Source organism: Clupea harengus, chromosome 23 (genome assembly GCF_900700415.2).
Source record: "Clupea harengus chromosome 23, Ch_v2.0.2, whole genome shotgun sequence".
NCBI classification, from domain to species: domain Eukaryota; kingdom Metazoa; phylum Chordata; class Actinopteri; order Clupeiformes; family Clupeidae; genus Clupea; species Clupea harengus.
Window position 1 is genome coordinate 20,327,971 of NC_045174.1, and position 14,115 is coordinate 20,342,085.

The 14,115-nt window shown below is 45.7% G+C and overlaps 1 protein-coding gene across 1 annotated transcript in view; it reads left to right on the forward strand.

Annotated features, from left to right (window-relative positions):
• Positions 1–1,618: 1,618 nt before the first annotated feature.
• The window catches only part of LOC105909509 (pleckstrin homology domain containing, family M (with RUN domain) member 1), a 20,262-nt gene continuing 7,765 nt past the window's right edge, over positions 1,619–14,115 (forward strand). Inside the window, exons 1-7 of the mRNA XM_031561700.2 lie at positions 1,619–1,773; positions 2,851–2,939; positions 5,700–5,950; positions 9,079–9,222; positions 10,352–10,831; positions 11,254–12,112; positions 12,454–12,628. Coding sequence (XP_031417560.1) covers positions 2,886–2,939; positions 5,700–5,950; positions 9,079–9,222; positions 10,352–10,831; positions 11,254–12,112; positions 12,454–12,628 — 1,963 coding nt within the window. The 5' untranslated portion in view covers positions 1,619–1,773; positions 2,851–2,885. The remainder of the gene's footprint in view (positions 1,774–2,850; positions 2,940–5,699; positions 5,951–9,078; positions 9,223–10,351; positions 10,832–11,253; positions 12,113–12,453; positions 12,629–14,115) is intronic.

Sequence of the window (14,115 nt, forward strand, 5' to 3'; positions counted from 1 at the left end):
TGACTGAATGTTTGTTTAGCCAACGCAAAAGCGAGTTCAAGTTGATGATAACATATTTCGACCAATTTACAGATATGTATTGACAGGTAGCCTCCATTACAATTTTAACTTATCCATGAGTACTAAGCTAACTATCTAAATTATTTGTGTGGATATGTCTATACTCTATAGTCTGTGTAAACTGCTGTCTTAAATTAAAGTAAATGTGTAACAAGTGGATTTGCTATTAGCGGATATGTTCTGTGCAATTTGACTTGATCATTCATAAAAGACTTGAGGTTAACGGGGGGCGGGGGCGCATCCAGAACTCGTCAGGAAAGCCACAGATTTGCGAAAGCGCAGACCTACTCAAGAATTGGTTAACTGATGACGAATAGCGTGTGGACTTTCGATAGGCTGCAATATAATACTGTACGCCTACAGTAGAGGCAGGACTTCCTTTTCAAAGCAAAAGGGAATAGAAATTGAAAGTAAAATTGCGTGTCATCCGGATGATGCGTATGGAATCACTGCCTTTTTCATTTAGGCTAAGACAATATGATTAGGTCTACGTTATTTCAAAAATAACAGTAACAATAAATAAATAGTTTTTCTTGCTATCACCACCATCATTATTGGAGCACTACATATTTTGAGGCATATAAATATAGCCCTAGCCTAATGAATACAGCAGCACTTGGGACAATTGGTGAAGTTTTTAAGCTTGTTAAGGCTACTTGACCAGCTTTGCATTGAATAACAAAGTTGATTTTCTTTTAGCAGCGATAGCATACTTTCATGCCCACACAGTGACTAGAGGCTAGGTCAGCATGCTACCTGATGGCTACACTGATTGGAAATGGCTTAATGACATAAGAACAGACCCACAGACCCATTGAATAGGCCCTAGCCTATATCATACATGCAACCAACATAGCCAGGCTGTAAAGTTACATACATACAACATACATACATACCTTAGAGTAGGTGGTAAACCTCCTAATAGAAGAGTTATACAGCTTCATTCTCCTAGCAAAAACAAAGCCACATGGCTCTTCTATTAGTAGGTTTACCACTTAGGCTACTCTGAGTTAACTTACCCAGGTTTGTCATGTACTTTGAACACCCCCTTGGCCCTATGTGTGGCCCTATTCAGTATTTCCTGCTGCCACAGAAAAGCTATGGACATACAACTTTTAATATATTTTGGTATCATCAAGCAGTGAAATGAAATTACATTTGTTTGTCTGTCCAGGACTCCTACAGTCATTCTATTTTGTTTACTGAATGTATTAACTGAGGTTCACACTTCTGAATTGGTAAACAAAGAAAAAATGACTATTGTAAATGAAGACATAAATATGACAAACAAGCAAAAATTTATAATTTTCCCTTCTTGATCTGGCCCACTAAGAATGTCATCATCAATATATATATTATTTGTAGGCTTACGTGTTTACAGATGTAAGAGGGAAACACCTGACAGAAAGGGTATTCTATCCTGCGCAAACGTTACGCAATATGTGTATTCTCCAATTAGAACATCGTGAACCATTGGAAGATTCCCAAGATGCTCCACGGCTCTTGCGGAGTAATGCAACAACAACTTTGGTTGCAGAACAAGTCCTTGCTTTAGCTAAATGTATCGGCGTCTGAGGAAAGATCTCCAAGTGACAGCTTCAGTGTTGTCTTCAAAGAGTTCAGCTGAAACGTTCTACCTCTTTGATTTCGGAATTTAAGTCGTTACCGAGTACCTTCACAGGCATTTCAGTCGCTCTCAAACATCAAAACAAGGTGAGGACCTAAAGGCTAATGGCCTTAACGTAAACGAGAACACAATGTCTAATGTTGTTTTTGTTACGTTAACATTCATGGGCGGGCCAGCTAATTCAATTTTACTTGACCGAAATTGAATGTTTGCCCAGTGTTAACCAAATTCCCGAGCAGTATTTTGATTCAAGAGTCAGAAATGGCAGCGTTATGGTTCTAGGAAAACGAATAACTTTGCTAACGCCACCTAGCTGGCTGGCTAACTAGCTGAAATGCCACAGTAGTTGACAAGCTGGAAAATAGCATACTGTAGACGAGGAGTTAAATGTGAGTGACGCTAACGTTAACAGCGCATGCTATCAAGTTCAATAAACGGACACTATAAGTCTGGAAGAATCGTGTATTTAAAAGCTGTGGTTAAATGGCTAGTGTATTGTTCCCAATGACTTTGCCTTATCTAGTGTTGCAATAAGTCGTTAACTATGTGAATACTGTCATATAAAACGACGTGACATTACATGCAAACTGTCACGTTAACTAGCTGGTGTGCTAAAGTTAACGTAATAGCCCAATTTATGAAGACATTTTGTTATAACGTTAGCTAGGTTAGCCTTGAGTTCTTTATTTCCTATTCTAGCTAGCTACATGAACGGGATGATTTGGAAGTGACCGAGGTTGATGCCATGACTTTGAGTGACTAACGTGAATTTGAGATCCAATAAGGGAAGTCAGTCTGGTGCGGTCAGCTGTCACTTGAGCTAACTGCTCCTCTTCCCTAGCCTCAAGTGACCGATCGTATGCGAAACTGTGGAATAGATTCGTCCAATGATTTGGACACATACAGCAGTTATGCAATTTCGAAAGCTCGTCTGTGACAACACTGTCACGAGCGTAAATTACCCCATTGCTTTATTAGGGTAGTTGAATCAAATCTAAGTTGCACCGGTACGGGATGTTGACGAGCCGTGGATTCTACTCTGTTAGACGCTCAGGTGGCTTTAAAAGATTATCACTTTCTGTGTTAATGCCATTTGTCGTTGTTGCGCCACTTGCGCGTTTGTGTTCTAGTTTGTTCAAGGTGTTTCCTTGATTGTGTTCCAGAGTGTCATGTGGGACTAAGAGGGGGATGAGCAGTCATGCTTGCTACCCAAACACCAGAAATTGGCTCGGACACCAAAGACGTGAAACAGGTGAGTGATCTTATTACTTAATGTTAGCCAATACGTTACTATGTGATTTTAATTAGGCAATGATAGTGTTATGTGTTTTAAGTAGATCATTGGTAAATATGGCGATGATAAGGATCAGTCCATATCGCCCATTACAAAGAGAGTACCAGTAAGAAAACGTGACCAAATACAACACTGTCATTACAGATCTAAGAGAAGAGTGGGGTATTGATTTTTTTTGTTGTCCTGCTTTTGAATCTGTTTTGAAGTTCTTCCGGAGCATCCGAACTGCAGCACGCTGCAAAATATAACCTCTGACAGCATATCTAATAAGTGTAGAATCCTCCAAAACACTTGTAAAACCATGTAAAGATCAAAGTTGGTATACATTTAAATCCAGATGCACAGCACATAAATACAGAAGACCTCAGTTTTCCACGTGGAAAAAAGGCAGACATGTCCTTACAAATGTGTCAAGGAGGGGGAGGGGTCAGTGGTGATAGAGTTCACATGATGTGAGGTCAAAGAGTTCTATTGTGGAATGTTCCGCTGCTTAAGAACAGTGTCTTTTGTGATGCATTTTATCATGTGGGTCATATGAGTCATGTATGTTTATGCTTATAACTTAAAAGATATGGTGAGCGGCCATATACACACTTGCGTAATCCAGCTATAAATACAGAACAGACCTTCTCCCTTGTAAAGCAAACAAAATACTCATGGCTGACATGTCAGCAAAATAGGGACCCCCTTAGTTCCTGGCCAGTGCTAAAGGTGAAGGAAATAGGAGTAGGATAACTGATTGCTGGTCCAGTGTAGGATTCGGTGGCAGTGGTGAGGTTAGAGATTGCAACCAACTGAATACCCCTCCTTCGCCCATCCCTTTCCAAGTGTCAGGTGCCCGTAGCTACTTCCAAAATGATCGCCTATGGCCGCATCGAGTAGTCATAATATATCAAGTGATGAAGTGACTTTAGATAGATATTTAGAAATTGCATTTAGTAATTTAGTCTGTAAAATTATAATAATTGATAATAATTGTCAGATTTGTATTGGCACACACTGCAACACATAGCTTCCATGTAAGATGATGAATAATATTGTTACTTGTTCTGCTATTTGGGGGTAGCAGACGTGAAACAAAAGGGCAGCCTTATCACAGGATAGCTGATATGTTCACTCACACTGACTGTCACCAGAGGCACACATTTGATCAGTGAGAGCCTATCTGCTCAACTCTGTGCAGAGCTTATCTGGTTCTGTTTGCTCTGTCACACTGCAATCTATTGCTCGTAGCTTGATTGTTCTCTCCTTAGTTTGTCTCTTTGGAAAAAAAGTGTCTGCTAAATGACTTAAGGTAATGTAAATGATCATCACAATCTCAAACAATGCCCACTCTTCTAACGTACCTGTTGCTGTAGGATCATCATTGATTGAATCGTGATCGGTGGCAGTAAGGGATAGGATGTGGTTAACGGATTAATGGGAACAGTGTGAGAACCAGAAAAAAAAAGCGGAAGAAAAGGGGAGTGAAACTTAGATGTTTTGAAATCAATAATTTTCCTTTGTTTTTCAAATAGATTCACGTCCACATGACCATCGGAATGCAAAAAAAAAAATGAGTGATAAAGCTGTTGCTAGCAAAGTCGTTTTAAAAATCACTTTTCTTGCATAACCTCAGCTGCAAGGTTTAGCCTACGAAAGAGTCAGTCCTCTTTTCAGGCTTGGCATGTTTAGCTGTGTGTGAGTTCCCACAGGGTCAGCTGACCTCAAGGGATCTGTGAGTAAACGTGTGGCTCATATTCACACGGCTAAACACACACATTCCCCACCAAGGGCCACCACAGTGGCACACAGACACACACGCACACACACACACGTGTCTTTCCATGCTCCTGTTTCTGTTTTATTTTAATTTAGTCTTTTTATGATGTTTAGTTTCCACTAAAAGAGTGTGAAATGTGAGCTTCCACAAGTCTGATCTTTTTTCGGTGTGTGTGTGTGTGTGTGTGTGTGTGTGGATAATACACAGAGAGAAAGACCTCTAGTTCTTTGCTATATCTTTTCGGAGGTGGGTCAGTGGAAAAGAGAAGTCGATGGGTGTTGATGTGTTTGTGACTGTTTGTCATTCCACAGAGCACACACACACACACACACACACACACACTCTCATAGCAAGACAGTCGTATGTTCTGACAGATGCAGGGAAATGTAGCCGTGTGTGTGTGTGTGGTGTGTGTGTGTGTGTGTGTGTGTGTGTGTGTGTGTGTGTGTGTGTGTGTGTGTGTGTGTGTGTGTGTGTGTGTGTGTGTGTCTGGGGTCTGTGTTGTTCAGCTCACACCAGAATGTGCCAGAAAAACCACTGTGGTGTGAGCAGTTACCATGGAAGCGTGCCTAATGGTAAAAACCCTATCCTCGCCGCCCAAGAGTTCTGTCTGTCTGCTCTGCTCTTTCTAAGTTACTGTGAATATGAGGGTGTGGCAGTGCAGTAGTGCAGTGACTGTGTTGATGTGCATCGATGGGTCTTTGTGCAAACACCAACAACATGGCGAACAAGGTTCTTACAACAATTAGCCATGGTACCAAGGCCTAACTATCCGTCCAGATATCCAACCAATATCCAGCATTATGTTTATTTAATTTAATTTATTTATGTATTTTGTAATTGCTTTATGTATTTTTTTTAACCTGCAAGTTTACCTGAGTCTGGTCCTGGCTACAGTCATGAGTGTGCTTTCACTTCCTGTTTGTAAATTTTACTTCCTGTTTCCTCGCCTGCAGTGGATCAAAGAGAAGATCGCCCAGACCATCAAAGCCCTACAGAAGCGCTACGTGGCGACGGACACAGCGGTAACCAGCGAGGATGCGGAGGTCAACCTGCTGTGTTGCGCCCTGGAGGCTGTCTTCATCCATGGCATCAAGAGCAAGTACATCAGATCAGAGGTCAGAGGTCGCGGGCGGAAAGGGGGCGGCAGGGACAGTGTCCTCCCCCAGCCGGACTTCTGGGGGCTTCTCAAGTCTGTCACTCACAGGTAGGTCGAACATGACAGGGTCACACACCCAGGAAGCAGTGTACTCAATGACACATTCTATCACATTCTGACTGTCCAGACATCAACTTACTTCTGTGCACTTTGTGTCACTGAAAACGGTGGTTATAACCTTGATACATTCCAGTATTAACTGTTGTGTGTAGATTTTCTGGCCTTTCTTACACTTCTATAAGATACCCATTTACTTCGTCACAGATCTGGCCCTGGTCTGAGCCTGGTCTGGCCCTGATCTGGCCCTGGTCTGGCCCTGATCTGGCCCTGGTCTGGCCCTGATCTGGCTCTGATACGGTGGCTCTAGTCCCAATCCATTCCATAGTCAACGGTTGTGTAGATATTTTCTCTTGTATACACTTGTATAAGAAAACACACTGGTTCCGGGCCTCTCAGTGTATTATATAATAATCTCCTCAGGAAACTAAGAGTGGGCAGTTTTGAGAATGGTCTGTCAGGGTTGTTTAGTCACAGTGCTACAGGGAAGGGCAAGGGCACGAAGGAGAAGAGAAGTCTGTGTGAATGTAACGTTAAATTAAATAACTCACACAACATTATGTAGACCAACACCTGTGTTTTTTGCGTTGTTCGTACCATTTCATGACGTCCTCAGTTTCACGTTTTACAGGCTTTCTCTGTGCCAACTGTGGTGCTATTGGCATTTACAACCCAAGTCTGTTGGCTGTTAGCTAGTTAGCTTGCTGGTTTGACACAAAAGCTTTGTGATTCTTCTTTAATCTGTGAGGGAATCCCCCTTGGTGTTAGTCATGAGACAAAGAAGGCCAGTGTGCTCGTCCCTCCAGCGTGAAGTCAATTACAGCACAGAAACACAGGAAGCAACATAGGAAAAAACCTCACACACTCGCTGTACTCCCAGTCGCCACACACACACTCGCTGTATTCCCAGTCGGCACACACACACTCGCTGTATTCCCAGTCGGCACACACACACACTCACTGTACTCCCAGTCGGCACACACACACACTCGCTGTACTCCCAGTCGGCACACACACACACTCACTGTACTCCCAGTCGGCACACACACACACTCACTGTACTCCCAGTCGGCACACACACACTCGCTGTACTCCCAGTCGACACACACACTCGCTGTACTCCCAGTCGCCACACACACACTCGCTGTATTCCCAGTCGCACGCACACACACAACACACACACACTCTGTATTCCCAGTCGGCACACACACACACACACACACACACACACACACACACACACACAACACTCTGTATTCCCAGGTCGACCACACACTCGCTGTACTCCTAGTCGGCACACACACACACACACACACACACACACACACACACACACACACACACACACACACACACACACACACACACACACACTCTGTATTCCCAGTCGACACACACACTCGCTGTACTCCTAGTCCGCCACACACCACACTCGCTGTTACTCCCAGTCGCACACACACACTCGCTGTACTCCCAGTCGCCCCACACACACACGCTGTACTCCCAGTCGACACACACACACTCGCTGTACTCCCAGTCGACACACACACACACACACACACACTCGCTGTACTCCCAGTCAACACACACACACACACTCGCTGTATTCCCAGTCGCCACACACTCGCTGTACTCCCAGGTATACTGCTGCAGTGTTTTACTCATGAGCAAAGGTCTTTCTCTAACCCTACTGATAGAAAGGACACATAAGTTAATAAAGCTTTAAAAGATGTACAAGTCGTTGTGTGAACGTTGTACATTTTTCTTTCATTCTCGTGACAACGGCCCACCCCATAATGCACTGAAGTGCTGACTTTTACAGAGGTCATTCTTTCGGTTGTTATGTCATAAACTTTGAACCAGACGGGCGTATGACGTCTGAGGCACATTGACCTTTGACCTGTTCTGAGCTCTTGTCTAGACCATAGGCCTAGGGAACCCCTCCCCTTTTGTCACTCCCCCCCCCCCCCCCCATATTAAGCTGGATCAGGCCCCTTGATGCTAGCAGATGTCGTAGATCATGAACTACATTTTTAGACAGGGTTAGGAGATGGTAGTTATTCAGTTGAAAACACGGTAAAGGCCAGATATGAACCCCAATGACCTCAGTAGGAATTGATTTGACTGTTTCATTCCATTATTCCATTGTTGGGCATTAGATCTTTATATGTCAAACAGATGAACAGATGAATCTGTTGGCCAGTCTTTGTGTAGTGTGTGTCATGCACAGGCTCGGTGAACAGATGAATCTGTTGGCCAGTCTTTGTGTAGTGTGTGTCATGCACAGGCTCGGTGTGCTTGGGGCCTTTTCGGTCACCACAGAGTACAGTTATATGTCCATGTCCTGCCTATGTTATTGTAATCGTTGAATAAACATAGGTGGAACTTTTGTTTCCTGATGTGTTTTTCCATGAAAAACCGGTTGAACTGCTTAGTTAGGTGGTATGATGTTTCAGAGGGATTGTACATTGGAGAGGTATTCAACAAAAGGCATTCTTCTGACCGATAGCGTCAGTGGAAACTACCTAGAAACCAGTGCCTCTCTTCTTTTAACTTTGTTCTTCAATCTCATTTAATTTTGTGGGTTACGTGTTGGACAAGTGTCAGTTAATTAGGTCTTTCAGTGATGCAGCAAATTATTTCACTATTAATCAGTTCATTCAAGCATACACTACTGTTCAAAAGTTTGGGCTCACTTAGAAATTACCTTGTTTTTGGAAGAAAAGCTAATGAAGGATTCTTTGACAAAAGCAAAAGTTTGAGGAACCCAATTCTTTTTTTAAATTAAAAATCATTATTTCTTACCGTTTCAGTGACTATATTTTCTTTTCATCGTATATGTTTTCATGGAAAAAAGGACATTTCTGAGTGACCCAAAACAGTGACTGAACTGTAGTGTACTATTCTGGTCTGATTTCAGGTCTGTATCTGTATGACTGGATATGGACTTTGGACTATTTCCTGTGTCTCCTGCCAGAAATGTGATACTCTAGATGAATGTTTGATGGTTTTATTTTAATACTCCTTATTTCCTGTGTGTCTTCTCAGAGATGTAATTCTGGAGATGAATGTTTGATGATCTGATTTTAATAATCCTTATTTCCTGTGTGTCTTCTCAGAGACGTGATTCTGGAGCTGGAGCGCCTGAGCTTCATCAGTTCTGGGGTGGGCCGCTGCCGGGCCTGGGTTCGTCTGGCGCTTAACGACGGGCTGCTGGAGTGCTACCTGGCCTCTCTGCTGAGGGAGGACTCCAAGCTCTCTGGGTACGTAACACACATTTAGGGACCTATGGTTATTTATTATACGCTCCTCTCTGCTTCTCCAAGCTCTCTGAGTACGTAACACACATTTAGGGAACTCTGGGTATTTATTATACGCTCCTCTCTGCTACTCCAAGCTCTCTGGGTAAGTAACGCACATTTAGGGACCTATGGGTATTTGTTATACGCTCCTCTCTGCTACTCCAAGCTCTCTGGGTAAGTAACGCACATTTAGGGACCTATGGGTATTTGTTATACGCTCCTCTCTGCTACTCCAAGCTCTCTGGGTAAGTAACGCACATTTAGGGACCTATGGGTATTTATTATACGCTCCTCTCTGCTACTCCAAACGCTCTGGGTACGTAACACACATTTAGGGAACTATGGGTATTTATTATACGCTCTTCTCTGCTGAGGGAGGACTCGCTCATTCTCTGCAGACAGAGGACCTTTATATTGTTACTTTGACACATGCATTCATTTCCTGATACGTCATCTGTGTGTATCCTAGTCTGTGTGAGTAGAGGGGAAATGGCCAGTCATAGACTGGTGACTGGCACAGAGAGTGTTGCCTCTCAGTAACAGCGTTAAACATCACGGTCTCCCTCATTCTTCTCCCTTTCCTGTCTGGCTCCCCTCTAGTGTCTCGTCGTTATCATCCCCTCTAGCCTGTCTGAAGCGGACTGTGCTCTGTGTCGTTGTAGGTAGTGTCTCGTCGTTATCATCCCCTCTAGCCTGTCTGAAGCGGACTGTGCTCTGTGTCGTTGTAGGTAGTGTCTCGTCGTTATCATCCCCTCTAGCCTGTCTGAAGCGGACAGTGCTCTGTGTCGTTGTAGGTAGTGTCTCGTCGTTATCATCCCCCCTAGCCTGTCTGAAGCGGACAGTGCTCTGTGTCGTTGTAGGTAGTGTCTCGTCGTTATCATCCCCCCTAGCCTGTCTGAAGCGGACAGTGCTCTGTGTCGTTGTAGGTATGAAATGGCCAGTCATAGACTGCAGTGTCCTTACAGGCAAGTGTTGCCTCTCAGTAACAGCGTTAAATCACGGTCACGGTCTCCCTCATTCTTCTCCCTCTCCTGGCTCCCCTGTATTGTCTGGTACTTATCATCCCCCACTGTGCTCTGTGTCGTTGTAGGTACTACCAGCAGGGGGCGCTGCTGCTGGACCCAGAGGACCGTGAGGTGCTGCTGAGCCTGCTGCAGGGCCTGGCCTCCCTCTCCTTCCAGCTGTCCTACAAGTCCGCCGTGCTCAACGAGTGGACCGTGACCCCGCTGGCCCTCGCCGGCCTCTGCCCGTCTCCGCCGCCGCCCGCCGACCTCGCCGCGGCAGCCGGGCGCTGCCCGCCCCACGTGGCCAGCAACGGCAAGCGCAAGGAATCCTGGGACACGGCCTCGCAGTCGTCGTCCGGGGGTTCCGACGCGGGGGTGGTGGGTCGTGGCGGCGGCGGCGGGGTGGGGATGGAGGGGGGTGCGGAGACGAGGTCGTCCAATCAGAGCCTGGACACGGCGGGCTCGTCACAGCTGTCCTCCAGTCTGAGCTCCGACAGCCTGCTGCAGGGGACGGAGAGGGACTCGTGGGACATCAGCCATGCAGACGTCAGGAGAGCATACAGAGAGTGAGTGAGTGTGTGTGTGTGTGTCTGTGTGTGTGTTTAAAAGTATATGAAGACACAAGCAAGGCATTTTAGAGAGTGAGGTCTGTGTGTGTCTGTGTGTGTCTGTGTGTGTGTAAAAGGGGCTGTACTTACATCTGTGTGTGTGTGTGTGTGTGTGTGTTTGTATGTTTAAAAGTATAGGAAGACACAAGAAAGGCATTTTAGAGAGTGAGGGTAGAATGTATGTGTGTGTGGCTGTGTGAGTGAGTGTATGAGTGTGTAAAGTGGTGTACTTACATCTGTGTGTGTGTTGTGTGTGTGTGTGTGTGTGTGTGTGTGTGTGTGTGTGTGTGTGGCTGTGTGAGTGAGTGTATGAGTGTGTAAAGTGGTGTACTTACATCTGTGTGTGTGTGTGTGTGTGTGTGTGTGTGTGTGTGTACCAGAGCGAGCACAACCTCCAGTCAGGACTCCATGAGGGAGGACTCCTACATCTCCAGCCTCACCGGTGACCAGCTGTCTGAGAGCACAGCATTCAGCAGCTTAGACAACGACACACACACGCCCGCTACCGACACACACACGCCCGCTACCGACACACACACGCCCGCTGCCGACACACACACGCCCGCTTCCGACACACACCTCCCATCACCTCTTCGCACACACACACCGGGCCCCGACTCCCACCTCACATACACTCGCAACACGAATCGTACGTCGCCCACGACCAGTGATGTTCCCACACAAATCCACATCACGCCTGTCTCACACGCCTCAGCTGAGGACACACACTCCACACCCCCCCCGATCAGAGACACACGCCAGTCCCCCATCGCTGGCAGAGATGCCCCTCTCACTTCGACCCCGGCAGATGACGCCCGTTGCAAAGACACACACCTAGGGCCGACTTCGGCAGTCGATGCACAGCTCGCACACATGCAGACCATTATTGACACCCTCGTCACACACACACAACCCGGCGACACACACACACACCTGCAGGTGGAGCGGAGCACTTTAACGGACACGACCGTGGAGGTTCTGAGGCAGAACAAGCGGGCGAGGAGCCCGATGAGACGGAACCGTTCTCCTGACGGAACGTCAACGAGTCCCACCCCAGAGGAATCTTCCATTACCTCGGCGACGACATCTGACACCGCCACGGCGACGACCTCTGACCCTGAGGAGAACGCAGAGGAGCCTAGTCAGCTGATCCATGCGTCACCATGCCCCGCTGAGCCGGTGGTGTTTCCACGGCGATCTGGAAGCACCATAAGCAGACAGAGATCATCAGACTTCCATGTGAGTGAGATGAACTTCCTGTATTGTTGGATTGGGTGTACCTTTGACATTACACTCTAGCAGGTGTCCTCTTGACCCTTGACCTTCTTGTAAAGTCCAAGATAAAATACACGCACACACACACACACACACACACACACACACACACACACACACACACACACACAAACTAAACTAAACTAAACTAAACTAAACTAGTTGAGGTGCTGAGTTAAGAATGTTAGTCCAGTGTACAGAAGGGATGTGAACACTCTGACCCAAAGTGAAGTTCTGAAAAATGTAGAGTTGACTTTTGGTGCAAAACACCTTGACCTTTAACCCTTTACCTGTCCGCTCACCAGAACCCCACTTCGTGGATCTCCGAGGAGGACTTCTACAAACCCGCCACGGAAGAGTCCAGTAGCCTGACGGATCAGCCCGGTTTCGGGGTGGCTCTGCTGAACGGGTCGCTGTCTCCGCCACCAGAACCAGAGGTCCCCCAGTCTGCCCCCAGGGTGGTCCACCGCAGACAGATAGGTGAGGAGAGAGAGTGTGTGTGTGTGTGTGTGTGTGTGTGTGTGTGTGTGTGTGTGTGTGTGTGTGTGTGTGTGTGTGTGTGTGTGTGTGTGTGTGTGTGTGTGTGTGTGTGTGTGTGTGTGTGTGTGTGTGTGTGTGTGTGTGTTTCAGTCTATTACCAGTCCACCGCAGACATATAGGTGAGGAGAGAGAGAGTGTGTGTGTGTGTGTGTGTGTGTGTGCTCAGTCTATTACCAGTCCACCGCAGACATATAGGTGAGAAGTGTGTGTGTGTGTGTGTGTGTGTGTGTCAATCTGAGCTGTTTCTCCTGGCCAGTGAACAATCTGTTTATACTGTAAATAGTAAAAATAGGCTTAGATGTGGGCTTGAGATTATCAGTGGAATAACTTTGTCCCTGACTCTGCCCTCTCTCTCTCTCTCTCTCTCTCTCTCTCTCTCTCTCTCTCTCTCTCTCTCTCTCTCTGAGATCCAAACACTGTGACAGTTTCATAAATAAATGAAGCACATTTTAGATCAGTCAGCTGACTGCATTTGTAACACCATGCAGCGTGACCCCCAGGCCTTTGACAGCGCAACACTTACCATCTCTGGGCTCTGTGCTGTTCTTAATACCAGAAATACAAATCACAGTAACTACTACATCTACTGCTACTGCTACTAATACTAACAATAATGTATAACAACAATAATAATAGAAGTTACAGTATTTATATCACGTATCTACTTTTGCAATTAAGAGAATGAATGCAGTTCAGATCAGTGCAGATTTGTGTTTGTTTTCGCCAGCAAGTCAGCCGACTGCCGGAGAGGAAGTGGTGTGTGTGTGTGTGTGTGTGTGTGTGTGTGTGTGTGTGTGTGTGTGTGTGTGTGTGTGTGTGTGTGTGTGTGTGTGTGTGTGTGTGTGTGTGTGTGTGTCTTGTGACTTGGGTGTCAGGTCAGGAACCACACTGCTGTTGCTTGGTTCAGGCCAGGACAGAATGGACCAAAGAGCAGAACAGGGTTTAAAAAAAACACACACACACACACCCAAATCAGCAACAGAGAAAACACTCAACTCAACAACCAGCCTATAAATATTTCAAGCACACATATGCAATACATACAGTCATACTCTCTTTCTCTCTCACCCACCCACACACACACTTCAGCACTCCACAGTAACACACATATACACACACACACACACACACTCACACTTAAGTTCCCCTCTGACCTCTGGTACTGTCATCTTTTTCTTTCTGACCACATTATGTTTCCTCTGGTTCTGTTTCACTCTATCATTTTCTCTTTTTCCATCATTTTCTCTTCCTCATTGTCTAGTTCATTATCTCTCTCTCTCTCTCTCTCTCTCTCTCTCTCTGGAATTTATAGTAGTCCAGAGGTCAATAAATCCATATATTCTCCTCCTCCTGTCTAGTTCATTATCTCTCTCTCTCTCTCTCTCTCTCTCTCTGGAATTTATAGTAGTCCAGAGGTCAATAAATCC